General features: G+C 39.8%; 1 protein-coding gene across 2 annotated transcripts in view; it reads right to left on the bottom strand.

Moving 5' to 3' along the window:
* POLA1 (DNA polymerase alpha 1, catalytic subunit) overlaps positions 1–17,360 on the bottom strand; it is a 267,262-nt gene that overhangs the window by 208,378 nt on the left and 41,524 nt on the right. For both annotated transcript variants that reach the window (XM_016209302.2, XM_016209301.2), the window contains 2 exons: positions 13,397–13,546; positions 12,856–12,978 (listed from right to left, as the gene is read on the bottom strand). In XM_016209302.2, coding sequence (XP_016064788.1) covers positions 12,856–12,978; positions 13,397–13,546 — 273 coding nt within the window. The remainder of the gene's footprint in view (positions 1–12,855; positions 12,979–13,396; positions 13,547–17,360) is intronic.

A 17,360-nucleotide genomic window follows, 5' to 3' on the forward strand; every position in this document is an offset into this window, starting at 1 on the left:
GTTCAATGAAAATTTTCAAACCTTCCGTCAGCGCCTCTTCCTGACAGTCACCCACTGTCCCGACACGCTCTGCCACCACACCACGCGTTCCTACTCTCCTTCTGGCTCCTCTGCAGACAGCTTTTCAAACCCCTCCTCCTTCGCCAAGGCCTCATGCTGGGGATCCTTCAGGCCAGGCCCTTCAGCCACTTCTCCTCCCACTCTCTCCGCTCCCCTGAAGTAACCTCGGCCAAGTCCGTGGCTTCATTCACCCCAGTACACCAACGACTCCCAAATCTGTATCCTGCCACCTCAAAATGAACATGTCCTAGATGGAACCGCTCATCTTCCCCTTCCCAGCCCCAAACCCGGTCACCTTCCGGTGCCCTTCACCTCGACGAAAGGTACCCCGTCCGTCTACCTGCTCAGACAGTTGTCCCTGACACTTTCCCTGCTAAGCCCTAGCCAATCTACCAGCGCTTCCGCTGATTTTCCCCCCGCTTGCATCCCTCTCAAGTCCCTGTCCTCCCTCTTCTGGCTGCCACCACACCAGCCAAGCTACTACCATCGCGTGTCTGGAATACTTTAATAGGAGCCTACCAAATCATTCCGCTCATCTATTCTGACCCCTCCAGCCCCCTCAGCCAGAATGACCTCAAAATGCAAGTGGCAGCCAATCCCTCCAGCCCCGCATAGGACCCGCTAATGGCCACCCCCGCTCAACAGGCCCACAAGGCCTGCACGGTGTGTCCCGGGCACTCTCCCCTTCCTTCCCACACTCCAGCTACAGCAGCCTTCCCTCGGTTCCTTGACCACCCAACACTTCCACTTGCCACAGGACCTCTGCACGTGTCCTCTCTCACCCTGGAATGCTTAGCCCTGCAGCCCTTTAGCCAACTGACTCCCGTGCACTTTCCAGATCTCAGCTCTAGTGTGACTGGCTCAGGAAACCCGATTCTTCAGTCTAGGTGCTTCGATTCTTCACAGGGCCCGTTATCAGTACTCGGAAATTCCTGTGCCCTTTCTTAGCACTTATTTTCTTTTGGAATGGCCTGATCATTCATTTGACTATTTGCTTAATGGCTCTCACCTACCATACTGAAAACTCCATGAGGACAAGGTCCTTGAATACGTAAACTCACCGCTGTTTCCCCCAACACACCAACACCATGCCCGACACCTAGGGGCTTCGCACCTCACACGAATGCATCCTCTGGGTTATCAGGAAAAATAGTAGTATACAAGCTTTCTTACATTAGGTGCTTGTAACTGGAGCTCAACAGTAGTCACCGTCATCTAGCGCCCTCCAACAAGTGAAAACACAGAGGCTTGAGGTGACAGACTTGCTCAAAGCCACACAAAGCAACAAGCACGTGGGTGAGCATGGTGCCCTTGGTTTCCAGTCCAGGCTTTCTCACGCTTTTCCATGTGTTTTTGTGCCTACTAAAGATTCTTGTTTACTAGTATGTAACCACCAGTTTGGCCTTCCAAGCTCTAGCTCTAGTTTTACTGGAGTCGTTACCCTAAGGTTTTCATCTCAAGCCTGCAGGTCACGAGCAATGTCATTTGTCTCCATTTCCCTCCATGGTACATACTCGGCAAATATTACTTAAAGGATTTCTGGCTATGAGGCAAGACTCAGTAACTGAATTAAATATATTCACCTGCTCTCAGCCAAACTTCTGAAAACAAGTTATTTTTTTCTGCCCTGTCAGTACACCATTAAAGAAATACCCGAATTTTTCCTTTCATTCAATTATTAGCTGTCCATCGCATCATGCCATGCAGTCCAATTTAAATAGAACTTACACCCTACCCTGTTGGCCAGAGCACAGAAATGTTACATGTGGCCTAAGAACAATGCACATTATTAATAGTCTGTGAGCTTATTCCTTCCCCCAAGTGCCCCCATCACCTCCACTCCTCCCTGCCTGTGGAAGGCACACCACCCTCCTGCACAGGGCAGAAAATAGAGTCTGTGGTTAAGTCAGCAAGGGTGAAAAGTCCCTGAAATAAATATAGCCAAATGTCTGACACTCCAAATTATGACAGAAACCTAACATCTTTGCTCCACTCCCATCCCCACTTAACTCTCAGCCCTAAGGCAAAAAAAATCTCATCACTAGCCTCAAAATAACAAATCTTTTGTTAAATGTAAAACAACAAAGCCAATAAAAATAGGCAATAGGAAACTAAACCCAAACCTGCAAAAGAATTAGTAATGCCAAATATGGCACATAAACCATTTCTGGAAATCACTCATGCTCTGCTGTGTGGTTTGTATTTTTTTTTAATGCAAGTAGAGATTCACTTTAGTCATATTTTAATTCATTTGGCTTTTTAAAAGAGGGAGGGAATTTATTTTCAAAGTAAAGTTTTAAATTTTGAGACTCTAATACATTCGAGTTTGAAAGGGACACAAACCAATTCAACCACAAAAATTAATAATAAAAGGAAACAAGGACAGCTGTACAACCCGACGCTGGCACTCAATTTCAAAGTAGGTATAAGATGTCTAAAACGATGACTACAGGGCTCAGGAATCCCTGGCTTAAAATCAAACAGCTTCTTAACACATAGACACATACATAAAGCCCTTCTCCCCGCCTTCCAAAACTCCCACGACTTACCAAACTCAGCTCGCGGTAATTTAACACAGTATTTATGATATGGCAAATTGACACAGGCTCACGCTGCCTACTGAAATGACGATATACAAACAGAAGGCACTAATTCTATTAGTCTTCCCTCAGTTAACCAGTCCTGAGCCATAATAAACCCCACCAGCTTGTTTTGTTTTTAAACTTGAGATGCATGTGGCTTTAAAGGATCTGACTGTGCTGTTGTGAAAAGTATGCTCAAGCCACCAGACGGCCCAGGCTGCCGAAAGCAGGCTCTTCCAATTAGCAATAAATGTGCCCAGAATGGCTGAAGTGAGGAGATAGTGCGGTGACATGCTGCACACTATCAGATTCAAACACTGAGGCAGCTGAGCATTTGGGGGATGGGAAATCTGCAAGGCTGCCAGGTGCGACCATGTCTCCCACAAATTTATCACCTGGGCAGATGAGGAAAGGGAAAAACAGAGAAAAGGTCAATATTTGGGTTTTGCAGGGATCCCTTCTCTTCCATCTACCTACACCCGCAATTTGTGAAGAGGGGAAGGAGGACATGGGACAAAAAAGAAAAGTTATGTGATATTTACCCCTTTCCTTAAGAACAGTGTTATCCAGGAAATTACCTATGCAGACTGACTGTAGAACCAGACAATTAAACCTTACTCCAATTTCTTCGCCACTGATGAATAGTGGTTAATAAATTCACACTTTTCTTTTTGTCTCTTAACAAGGAGGGAATGGCACTTTCCAAAGCATTACTGCTCTGTCATCTTGGTCCCCTGCCAAAGCAGGGAGCTTTAGAACACCTGTCAAATAACACGCGGCTTGTGAAAAAGAAACACACACCAAAACAGGTTTATATAAGATGTTCACACGCGCAGAAAGAGGAATGCGCCGGGTTTAACAGAAAGCCCCTCGTTCGGGGAGCGCTGGGAAGAAAGGGAGAGATTTCCAGGGCTCGGTTTGTTATTTGAGTTGGAGTAGTGACACTTATTCTGTCTCGGCAGAGACCCTCGCGCTGACCCAAGGTCAGCCTGATGGGACTTATCTCATCTTCAGCCACATTACCAGAGGTTTCAGAAATTAAATGGGCAAAATATCGAGGCACAAATACCACCTGCCTTCCTAAATAAGAGTGCCTAGTAAAAACGTGCAACGTATCCTCTTCTTGTCCCGAGTCTCCAGGCCATGCTTATGCACCCAAAATGGGCTTAAATATGAAGGTCCTCTTTTAGGAAAGGCATCTCCCTCACATCCACCCGCCTAAAGCCGTGCAAAGTAGGCCGGCGTGCTCCTGGGCTTCCAGCAAACGCGTGCCCACCTGCGTGCAACACCAAACTGTGTGCAACGCGATCCCTGACGATGGAAAGGAAGCGGAGACCAAAGCGTGCAGGAACGATCTGAGGCTGTAGGCCTCTCTTTCCTTTAGTTTGGGTAATAGAGAGAGACATTTTTAAGGGTTCATACTCGTGTATGCAGACCCGTTCCAAAACCTAGTAACAAAACATCCAATGTGTGGGCTTAAAAAAAGGGCTCTAATTTAGATTGAGAATAAGAAAATTCCACTTCCCTTGACAAAATAAACCCTGGCAATTTAAGGTTAGCACTAAGATGCTGAGAGACGGGGGAGGCCAGCCCACAGCCCCAGGACCAGCTGTTCCTGCCACTGACACCCAGTGGCACAAAAACTTGTATTATCAGGGCAAAGTGGCTCTTCCCTGGATTCCCCAAAGTTCAGGTAAGACAAAGGTAAGGCAACCATTCCAAAATTCCGGTAAATGTGCATAGATAAACAAGAAAGTACGTAAATATCTCCTTGTATGTAAATGTGAATGGGTAAACAAGAAAGTATGTAAATACATTCCTCTCATACGATCACGGACCCCAGCTCATTTCACAGGCAGGACTTGACCCAGCCACGTCTAACATCAATAGCCTTGTGTCCTCCTAAACCTCTACCTTTCAATGTCCAAAATCCAAAAGAGCACACAGAGGCAGATTTCCAGGCATCTAGGAGGTGCTAGTTTCCAACTAATAAGGATAAGGTCATTCTGAATTTATTTTAAAGGTCTAAAGTTTTGGCTACTTTGAAATAAATATGCCAATGTTTTCAAGTATGTAGAGTAATTCAAAGAAAGCCTAAGTGTAACTCACTTACCTCTCTAGCTGCAACCTTGTGTTACTAAAGCATAAATTATTCTACATACTTGAAATTTTTGTCATCGCATTTCCCTCAAATTATTGAATGTTTACGTTAACATAATTTGGACCGGACTTCCATGGGGTATTGCCAAATTAGTGCATCATCATCTTATCTTTATATTTACCAACGTTACTTTCATCAATTTTCAGAAAGGATACAGACAAATGGACAAGAAAATATAGATGCTAGTTAGTAAAAGTTCACCATTATACATGACCTGCAGTTAAGATACCACTTATTTGACTGGAAATAAGTGTTTCTACAGAACTTAAATGTATGTGAAAAGAACCTAAGCTCAAAAATAACTATTAATTTGTGTTATGAAGTATGGTGATGAACGGGAACTAGAATTATTGTGATGATCATCTCACACTGTATACAAATATCAAATCATTATGTTGTATACCTAAAAGTAATAAAATGTTGTATGTCAACTATAACTCATTGAGAAAAAAAGAAAAAAAAGGTCACAGGAAAAATTTGTACTATGAAAAATTTCAACTCATTTCATCTGAATTACCACAAATTCCGGATGTGAATTAATAAAGCTGAATAGTATGTGTTAGCAGTTTTGAAGAATTGCAAAGAATTTAGAACTCAAACATCCCTGAAATACAACAATAAAAAGGGGATAAAAGTTTCTCTGGTTTAGAATTTTATAATATAAACAACTTCAAAAGTGACAAGTAATCTGTGATGACTGAAAAAGGGTATTGCTTTTTTTTTTAACATAAAATATATTCTGCAAAAATATACTAAACCTAAATTTCATCCTTAAATTTTCTTCTTATATTAAAAAAAAAAAAAATCAAAATGTTAGTAGGTCAGCTGAAGTTAAAAGTAGTTTTAATGGTGGCTATTAAAATTCTGGAGACAGAATCAGAGCTCTTCCCTCCTACCACCCACCCAGTTTCCATGGATCTGGTCTGGCAAGAAAATTCTTCATACTGCCATGTTTTAGGTGAAAAAAGCACACATTTTTAAGGCTGAAGTCTTCCCTCAAACTACAAAAGGAAAGGGAAGAAGGGAAATATAAGAACCAGCAGTTCTTTGCCATTTTTGCATCACGGTCCCCTTTGAGAATTTCTTAAATGCTATACACACCGCCCTCCCCCCCCCAGTACACATATGCACAGACACATAAAATGTTGCATACATAAATTTTTAAAAAAAGAAAAATTGTTGCATACAACTTCAGAGGATTCAGACCTTCCTTTTGCTCTACTTGGGTTGTGAGAAGTTCTCATATGACAATCCAGAGCAAGTAAAACATCAAAATCTATATATTTTTTAAATGTCCAGAAGATGTTTTCCTTCCTTCAGTGTAATTTCCTCTATATTTCACCTACTACGACTAAAGCTGTTAGAAACGAGTGACTTTTCTATTATACAGGACTCTCTTATAGACAAGAGGTCCACACACTTTTGTGTGAAGGACCAGAAAGTACACGTTTTAGGCTTTGCAGGTCATTCGGTCTCTGTGGCCACTCATCAACTCCGCCGCTGTAACACAGCACAAATGCAGCCATAAACAAACAGGTGTGGCTCTGTCCCAATAAAATTTTATTTTAAAAACCAGGCAGAGGAGCCCTGGCCAGGTGGTACACCACAAGGTGGTGTGTTTGATTCCCAGTCAGGGCACATACCTAGGTTGCAAAACAGGTTCAATCCCCGACGGGGCGTGTACAGGAGGCAACCAATCAATGTTTCTCTCTCCCTCTCTTCCTCTCTCTCTCATTAAAAAAAAAAAAAAAAAAATCCTCACATGAGGATTAAAAAAAAAGATGACAACAACAGGCAGTGGATAGGAGTTAGCCAATGGATTATAATTTGTCAACCCCTAGAGTAGAGGGACAGATCCAACAACTCCACAGGAAGCAAATAGGCAAATACAAGTATATTCCTAGCTTACACCATCCCTGAAGACAATTTCCAGAAGGATTAAACAGTGAGAAAGGCCAAACCTGGCAACTTTTAGAAGAAAACAAGAGAGAATGTCTATGTCATTGGAGGAGGGAAAGATTTCTTAAGGAGAAAAACATATAGTGTATAGGAGGGACAAATCAAATATTTGGCATTAAAATAAAAAACTTCTGCACAATGAAATACCACAAATAAAGTTAAAGGATAAGCCACAGGCTAAAAGAAATTTACAACACAAAGGACCAAGAAAGAATTAGACTTTGAATAAGAAGAAATACTGATAAATACAATCCAATGAAATAGGACATATATGTGCATATAGGCAATTCACACAAGAAAACTGAAGAGCTAAAACACACGAAAAGATGCTCAACTTAACTGATACTTAGAGAAATGTAAATTAAAATCACAATGAGATACCATTTCACACTCACAAGAATGGCAGAAATTAAAAATTCTGACCATAACAAGTGCTAACAAGAAGTGAAACACTAAGTATTATGCAATGAGTATCTTTACAAGTATAGAGTAAGTTTAAAACCCCTCGATAGAAAAATAAACAAATTCAAAGAGGCAAAATTATATATAAAAATCATTGTTGATTTATTTTCTGTAATTTAGTTGTAACTTTGATGTGGTCATGGGAAGAGGGGAGTGCAGCAGTTTCCACATACTCCACCCTCTTGGATATTTTCTCCTCCAATTTAGTCTTAAATTAACCTCTGATGCAGTGACTGAGGGAGTCATGTATTATAGCCCCATGGCCATGGATATAATTTAGCAATTTGAAAGAATTAGCTTCCTGTGATAAATTAAATGATTGCTCTTATCAATGTCACATACTTCTTGCAGATGTGCAAACTCTATGCCTAGTAACACACTAGCGAAACTCTTGCATGTGTGGCACTGTCTACTGCAGCACTGTTGGCAATAGCAAAAAACTAAAACAAGTATACACTTGGAAACCTAAAAATGTAGACAATGGCAGAACAAAAATATGCTGTGCTGAATTTATTCACTGAAATATTACACAACAGGTAACACGAATAAATGAAATCTCAAAATGTAGCAACATGGATACACTTAAAATGTGGTAACATAAAGTAGGGTTCCCCCCCTGCTTTTTGTTTTTGGCAAACTGAAAAAAATGTACAGCACGACATGGAAATGGTAAAAACTTTTAATGCACCACATGTCCAGGGACGCGTTTATTGTAAAAGCAAAAAACCAAGCAAAAGGACACTACCAAGCCTGAGAGAGCAGTTAACTCTGAAGAAGATGAGAAAGAAATAAGCAATGGTGGGGGGAAAGGGTCTTTAGTTGTCCCTATATTTCATTTTTTTTTTTTAAACTAGGATTTTCAAGAAAAAAGATTGGAAAACTGAAAATTTGGGCTATTTCCAGATAAAGACGAAAGACATCCTTAATACTTATTTATAAGATTCTCCATCTTCACTCAGTCTCTTTTGTCACTTGCACCATCAAAGGCTAAAGGCCGCCCTCCTCCCTGTCCCAGGGCCATTCCCGAAGGCTCCTGACAGGTGCTAGCACATCGTCAAGAGGCTCCCAGGAAGGCCTGCCCAGGCTGCAATGTGCTCATGCAACGGTTTGGATACATTTCCTGAATGTACAAATTCCAGCTCTGAGCACAACTGAAAGCTAGACAGTCTGCAACTGGATGGCAGGCAGGCTGGCAAGACTCATTTCAGCCTCCTGGGTGAGAAAATGAAAGTGCATGGGCTCTACACCCAAACACTAGAGCCTATGTTCACCTTAAAAAGCAATAAAAAATCCAGACGAAAAGTTGTTTTCTAAGGGCACAGAACTAACGGAGTGCAGAAAGAAAACAATAGCAACGTCAGTCAGTACTAATTGTTCCATAAAGACAAATATTACCGCTCCACTAAGGATTATGCAATAAGTATGCTTGTAAGTACACAGTAAGTTTACAAGTCCTCAAAAAGCCCCCAAAAATTCAAAGAGGCAAAATTATATATCGAAATCATTCCACCCTGGCCTGGTGGCTCGGTTGGTTGGAGCGTCGTTCCGCACACCAAAAGAGGTTGCGGGTTCAATCCCCAGTCGGGGTGCGTACAGGGGGCAACTGATCGATGTTTCTCGCTCACATCGATGTCTCCCCCTTCCTCTCTCTCTAAAATCAATAAAAGCATATCCTGGGGTGAGGATTTAAAAAAAAGGTATCATTTCAATTCTCTTTAGGTTAGACTGGTACTGTGACCAAGGGAGTCATGTCTGTAGCTCCATGGCCAGCGTGAAATTAGCTATCTGAAGGAAGAATCAGCTTGCATTACATTAAATGACTGTTCTTACCAATAAAACTTACTATTCAAAAACCATTTTTTAAAACACTAAATAGATTAGATTGTCACAATCCTTTGGTCCAGTGTTAGCCTTTATTAACAGTTTCAAAATTAATAAAAGTCAAAAACTTGGACAGATTTGTGTCACTAAATGGCCTTCACTATTGTTCACAGAATAAAGCCCTTAATTGATTAATGATCTCAGGGTCTCTATCGCCATCTAGTGAACAACCACTTCAACTACCACGCCAGTCACTAGACAACTGAGTCTGTTTTCTTGGTTCAAAATACATGTCCACTCAGTGCTACCGACTTGCCCAGTATCTTTTTTGCTTCTTTATCACACATTGAGAACACACATAAATACAGATGGTATTTACACAGGTTCACTTTTGAGTGTCTATAAACTAAGTTTTCATATTACTTCTCAGGAAGCGTCAACTTCATTTTTTAAAAAATAGCTTGCAAGCTGTGAGGTCCCTCATACAATTCCTTAACCATTAAATCCTCTACAACTGAGCAATTAAAAATCATAGAAGAGTTTAAGTGTGAAAGATCACACTTGGGAAAAGACAACATTGATGTCCATTTGACACAACTGTTAGCATTTTTATTATAAACCTGTTTTTAAAAGTACAATTAGTAATTACTCTGAATACTTTAGCAGCCATAATACATTTGATTACAGAAATTATTAGGTCACCAGAGCCAAAGCTGCATGATTCTGACAAAACTGAACACACACAAAATAGACTTAAAAATAAAAAGGGAGTGACATTTCAAGGCCTCCCCAGACTGTGTATTAATCCATATTCAAATGCAAAATTTTATAATCTTTTCAGATGACATGCTACCAGGTGTCTTTCTCATTAATTTCCACTTGAACCTTAATCTAATTTATCCTACAAGGACTTTAAAAGGAAACAACTTGCCCTAGCCAGTTTTGCTCAGTGGTTAGAGCGTGGGCCCTCGGACTGAAGGGTTCCGGGTTCGATTACAGCCAAGGGCACGCACCTTGGTTGCAGGCTCGATCCTCAGCCCTGGTAGGGGCGTGTGTAGGAGGCAACCAGCTGATGTGTCTCTCTCACATCAATGTTTCTCTCTCTCTCTGAAAAGCAATAGAAAAAATATCTTCGGGTGAAGATTTAAAAATAATAATAATATAAACAAATAAAAGGAAACAACTTATATGCTCTTCAAGTTACTATATTATTTTGTCCCTCCACCTTATTTCAAAAACAGACCAGTTTACTATATTATTTTGTCCCTCCACCTTATTTCAAAAAAAGACCAGTTTGATAAAGTTACAAAGGTATCCCAAAATCTCAGCAAACTGACTCTCATTTTACGCATCTCTTCCTGCTTCTCTAATAATCAAGAGATGCTTGAACTCACAAAGGTCTGATAGCATATATAAAAAATGCTAGTAAACCCAAAGACAGATTATCACATAGAATATTTCATTCTGCCAGTGCTAATAATTATCACCAACATTTTAACAATCCTTTTTATTTTAGGAAGTAATCTCTGTACATCACTCTGAATCTTCTGGAATAAGATTTCCAAGGAGCAACTGTATCACTATTATTTCTCATTAACCTCACATTACTTTAAAGGTCCACTTTCCACAGGTGTTTATTATCTGTGGGAAGGAGCAAAAGGGAAAGAGAAAGGGGGAAAGTAGAAACCAGGAATTTAAATTATATACACCTATTTTTAGATTTGTCTGAAATTGTTTTTTTTTTTTTTTTTTAGTGGGGAAAGCAGTTTTTTTAAGATTTGTTATTGTTATATTTTATACAACAGAAAAATAAAAACTGAGTTTAAACTCCCTGTTAAAAATACAGCTAAATGAAAATATTGCCCTTAAAGTACAGTGGATTAGGGGAGTGGGGGAGATCACTGGACAAATTTGGGGCTTATCATTATCAACAGTGCCCTTTTAAGCACGTGGATTTCTGATCCAATGCAGAAAATGTAACAACAGGGATTTCCCAACAGCAAGAAGCACTCTCCAAGGGAGTAAATTGTCAACTATTGCCTCTCGTGAGAAACTTAAGAGTAACCTTGATCCAATCTCAATAGTCAACCCATGTATTATCACTCAGTTGGGGCATAGTGAGTGCATTTCCTAATACAAAAATAAGATTGTACTCTATCAGAAGCCACTGGATACATATACAGAAATAAAATTTAAATAATTTTAAAATAAACTTAGCCTAAGAAGTTGAAAACATCCTTCCTTCACTTCACCTAGCTCCTAAAACACTTGTATCTTCTCATGTAAAAAAGATCTGTGTTTTGAGATGAATATCAAAACAGATGATCTTCCAGGAACAAGAGGTAGAATATAAAGCAGAAGCACAGTCATGAAAGACATACCGAGACGGGGCAAAAAACCCTAATAATGTAAAAGCCTTACAATCAGGGAGATATGGATTCCAGTTCCAAATGGTCACCTATCAGACTGTGCCTCTTTCTCCTCTGCAAAAGGGAAACATTATTATCTGTATCAATGGATTCGTGTGGGTTTTAATGAAATAATGCATCCGAAAACTTCTCACGTGTTGCTGGGGTCCAATACATGTTCTGCCCTTTCTCCCTGGGCCCGAAGCCAAGCCTCTGAGACAGGGCTGCCAACAGAAGAGCGGCTCTGAACGTCCTGTTTGCTTCATACTAGTTAGATGTGTGCTACCCACTAGAGCAGCCATTAGCCACATGTGGCTATTTAAAGTTAAGTTTATTATAATTATAATTAAGTAAAACTCAAAATCCTACTGGACAAGGGAAAGGGGGTGGGGAGAGGTGGAGGTGGGCAAAGAAGGGGGAAATGGGAACACAAAGAGACTTTGCTTGGGGTGATGGGTGCACAATGCAATGTGCAGATGCTTTATTGAGCTGTACACTTGAAACCTGTATGGTTTTGCAAACCAATGTCATCCCAATAAATTCAAAAAATAAAACAGAATAAAAGAAAATAAAGCCAGTAACTCTCAGTTGGTAACTCTAGCCTTGATATATTCCTGGAATGGTGGAATTCTACATCCGACAGATCCTAGGGATCTTTAAAACTCTCAAAGGTAATACAGCCAAGACCGAACTCAGTCCCTCTCTCCCAGCTTTCTCCATCTCAGGACGTGGGCCCACTAGCTAACCAGCTAGAAGACAAACACGGAGGCGTCCTCCTTGATTTCTCCCTTTCCCCCCACACTCCAACCTAACACGCCAGCAAAAAACTAGCTGCCTTATGTCACTTAGGTCTCAATCTTGTTACCTCCTAAAGAAGCCTTCCCTAACCAATCTAAACTAGCCAGCTTAACAGTCTCTGTCCTGCCACCTTGTTTTATTCTCTGCACAGCATTTACTTCTATCATAGTCTCTTAGTTATTTATTGCATTTATTTATTCACTTATTTACAGTCTGTTTTCCCAAACTATCCTCTCCCCACCCTAAATCCCCACCACACGCCCCTCTACAACCCCTGCCCTGGTAGAATGTGAGCCCCGGATGTGGGGACTTTTTATGTCTTGTTCGACGCTCCACCCCCAGGGCCTAGAACAATGTCTGGTACATAGTAGATACTCAATAAATACATAAACACACACACACACACACACACACACTCTCTCTCTTTCTCTCTTAATGGATGAATGAATGGAATCTTATCTAAAAGCTCCTCTCTCTCAAATCTGTCCTGAAAAGGGGGTACTTAAATCTGTGTAACTAGATAACAAGCTTGGTTCTCCCACATTATAACGTGCATAGTTAAAAACACTCTCATTTTTAGAGATGTGAATATTACACCACTTACCTCCCTTCCTTTGTATGTCACCAAAGCAGCTAGTGGTTTGGCGTAAAATCTGCTGTAGGAAAATCCCAGGCATCCATACATACTGTTTGCCGTGAGCTTCAAAGCCTTCTGTCGAATGTCATACTGCAGGCCATACAAGGACAAAAGACAAACAATATTTGCAGATGCTTAAGCATTACATTAAACGTCTTTTTAGAAGACCAATGAGAAGAAGAAATCCTCAATATCCCTGAAAAAAGGAACTCTTAACACACCCAACCTGTCCTCCCAGAGCCATGATTCCCTGACCTCCTAGAAGCAGGAAAATACAGACCCCAAAGCTCCCAAAGTCAGAAGGATCTTGCTCAGATACAGCTCTGCAGATAGAGGCACCTTCCATTCTGAGGCACTCTCATGTGTGTGTTTTTTTAATGGTTTCCTACCCACAAATGTAAAATAGGCACATGCATTTGCCCACAGCATCATGTTTAAATCACTCCTAGATAATCAATTTCTAAAAGCTGAGACTGTCACTCAGATGTCTCTTAGTGAGAAGCTGTACCTGAAGGACAAGGTCTGGATTTAAATCTTGCTGCTTCATTAGCTGTTTGACTTGTTTCCTCCGCTCTACCAGTTTCCGGATCTCTCTGGGCAAAATGCCCATTTCTAAGCCTGGATCTGGCAGCTCAGGGATCTGTTCTTGCTCTTCATCCTGATGGACACACAACAGAAATTTCAGACAACTTCTTTTTAAAATAAAAACACTAAGAGAGACCTCCAGGATTAAAAAAAACAACAACCCGGCAACTAAACTACTGTTTTAAGTCATGTGTACTACTCAACAAAATGCTACAGAATTTCTAAAACTATGGAAAATCATAGCAACTGCCATACATGTTTTAGACTAAAAAAAATAAAAAGTCTAAATACTGAACCAGCAAATTTCTTTCAGGAATTTGGAACACACAGTAAATAGGTCATGACATTTCTAAAAATTAATACATACAGGGGTGGGCAAAAATAGGTTTAGTTATGAGTATGCAAAACAGTTTATTCTTGTATCATTTATTATTGTATTATTTTCCACATGAACAACTGTAAACCTACTTTTTCCCACCCCTGTACATATTCCTTAGCATATATGTAGTAGCTTTTATCTATAAATTGCTTTGCAATCAGTAGAAGAATAGCAACATTCTAGAAAAGCAACCAGCAGCTTTCTTATATTACAATTTACAGCAGGCAAAAGCAGGGAAAGCATTAGACCATTTCTCTCAAGCCTCCATTAATTCCATTAACAGACTGCAAAGAAAAGCCAGGCAAAGTTGCCCTTTCAAAGATTCAGAAATAAAATTAAACCTCCTGGCTTAAAGTCTGTCAAGTCAATGCTACTTGATAACCCAGCTTTTACAACGTATCTAATTTTATAAAGATCAATATCTTCCAATGAGCAATCTTCCAATAGTAACAGGGACTTATTGTTTTCCAATATAGCAAATGATGGTAACAAACCTATTAAAGAGATCTTGGTACACACTCCAATCTATACACAGCAACTATGGAGGTCAGATAAAAGGTAAACTGAAAGGATCTGGAGACAGGAAATTCATAATCCATGCCCAGCTCTACCACCACTAGCAGCGTGTCACTAGCTGTTCTGAAGACCAAGTGACTGCGCAGGAAAATGAGACGGAGCCTGCAAATTGCTGCATGGACAGTATTTCGCAGATGACCTCTAAGTTCCCTTCCGACTCTGAAATGATTCTATTATGTATCCAGAATCCAAACTGAGAAACTCAAATAAAACAGGGCAGGAGGGGTGCTGCGTAATGATGATCATCACAATGCGGACAGACACAGGACGCAGGCCAGAGACTGTTAATCAGATGGACTCACTACCCTCTGGGGATGTCTAGCTAACACCTTCTCCGTCAAATTACCCTCTAGTCCCACAGAAAGGCCCATTCTTCGCAGCCATGTACTCCGGGAAGCCACTCCTGCGGTTACAGCGGGTGGGACCAGGCGCGCCAGGCAGGGCCGTAGGGCTCTCTCCTCTGGGACAGTGGAACCGGGACAGAAAAGCAGCGCACAAGCATGTGGGTGGAACTAAAAAGGCGCGTAAATTCAGGAGCTAGAGAGCAAACAGACATCTTCTGCCGCACGTCCAAAGAAGCAGAGGAAAACAATATACAAAGATAGTATGTAAATTTATATCTTTTACTGTTAGAGAATCAAATCTAACCAATTTCCTTACTGAACCTGTATACGGTTTATTCTTAAATTATTAAGCCCTATATAAGACTGCTGACGGAAGGATCACTGGTTAGCTTAAAAACCATGTGAGAGAATTCAAAAGGGTTCTTTTAAAAAGGCTATTTAGTGAGTAGGATCATTAAGCAATGCCTTCCTAAACAAAATTTAAAATACTGAAAACGCCAAGTGCTGAACTGAAGAAGACGGGGAACAACTCGCACACATGGCCAGTAGGAGGGTAAGATGACCAACTTAGGAAAACAATTTGACAGGTTCTTACCAAATTAATCACACACTTTCCATACAAGCCAGCAAATTCACTCCCTAGGTGTTGACCCCTCAAAAAATGAAAGCCCACATCTACAAAGAGACCTGTACAAGAACATTCGCAGCAGCCTTATTAATAATAGCCCCAAACCGAAGATATCCACGTGCTCGTCTCAGGAGGGTAAAGTGTGGACTATTCCTCAGCAACAGAAATAAAAGAACCGCTGGTAATGCAGCAGCGTGGATGAACCTCAAGGGCGCCAAACAAAAGAGCCAGACACAAAAGTGTACATACTGTATCACTCCATTTACAGGAAGTTCTAGAACAGGCAAAGTTAAGCTATGGTGATAGAAGCCAGACCAATGGCTGACATACGGGAGATGGGACTTTGAAAAGGCATGTGTGACATACCAAAACTCATGGATGAAGCGAAAGCAGTGCTTGCAGGAAAATTTATAATTGTAAACATTTATATTACAAGAGAAGGTTTGGAATCAATAACCTAAACATCCACCTTAGGAAACTAGAAAAAGAAGAGCAAACTAAACCAAAGACAGCAGAGAGAAAAAATAAAGATTACACAAGAAATAAATGAAATAGAGAACAAAAAAGCAATAGAAAAATCAAGGAAACCAAAGGTGCTTCTTTGAAAAGACCAATAAAATTAACAAACTTTGGCTATGCTGACAAAGAAAAAAAGAACACTCAAATTACTAAAATCATGAATAAAAGACAGGACATCACTACTGACCTTAAAGAAATAACAATGACTATAACGGAATGCTATAAAAAATTTTATGCCAACAAATTAGATAACCTACATGAAATGGACAAATTCCTAGAAAGACACCAACAGCCAAAACTGACTCAAGGAAAAATAGAAAGTCTGAAAAGACCTATAATAAGAGATTGAATTAGTAATCAAAAAAAGAAAAGTGTTAAGGCCAGATAATTTTCACTAGTGAATTATACCAAATATTTAAACAATTAACACAAATCCCTCACAAACAAGCCCAACAAACAGAAAAGGAACACTTCCCAACTCATTCTATCAGGCCAATATTATCCTAACAAAATATTCCTCAACAAAACACTAGTAAATCGAATCCAGTAATATATAAAAGATTATACACCAAGACCAAATGGGACTTATCCCAGAAATGCAGGTTGTTGTGATACTCTTTAGTGATAAAAACACTCAATAAACTAGAATAAACTAGAAACAGAAGGGAGCTTCCTCAACCTGATAAAGGACATCTATGGAAAACCCATAGCTAACATCATACTTAATGATAAAAGACTATGTGCTGTCACCAAAGATCAGGAATAAGACATGAGTGTCTGCTCTTGCACTTCTATTTAACATTGTAGGTTCTAGTTAGGGGAATTAGGCAAGGAAAAGAAATATAAGGCACCCACATAGAAAAAAAAAAGAATTAAAACAATCTTTATTCACAGATGACATGATCCTGTATACAGAAAATCCTAAGGAATCCACAAAACTATTAAAACTAATAAATGAGTGCAGCAAGGTTTCAGGATATAAGATCAATATACAAAAATCAGTTATTTTTCTATACATTAGCAATGAACAAATCTTGAAATTAAGAAAATAATTTCATTTATAATAGCATCAAAAAGGGTGAAATATTTAGGAATTTAAATTTAAGTGTAAGACTTGTACACTGAAAACTAGAAAACATCACTGAAAGAAATTAAATACCTAAATAAATAAAAAGACCCAATTTTCATGGATTGGAAGACTTAACATTCTTAAGATGACAATACCCCCCAAACTAATCTATAGATCCAATATAATTCCTATCAAAATCCCAGCAGCCATTTTTGTATAAATTGACAAGATGATTCTAAAATAAATAAAATGTGATATACTGTATACTCCATACAATGAAGTATTCAGCAATAAAAAGGAATGAAGTACTAATACATGCTACAATATGAATGACTCTTGAAAACAGTATGCTAAATGAAATAAGCTAGACAC

The sequence above is a fragment of the Miniopterus natalensis genome, chromosome X (genome assembly GCF_054644295.1).
Source record: "Miniopterus natalensis isolate mMinNat1 chromosome X, mMinNat1.hap1, whole genome shotgun sequence".
NCBI lineage: Eukaryota > Metazoa > Chordata > Mammalia > Chiroptera > Miniopteridae > Miniopterus > Miniopterus natalensis.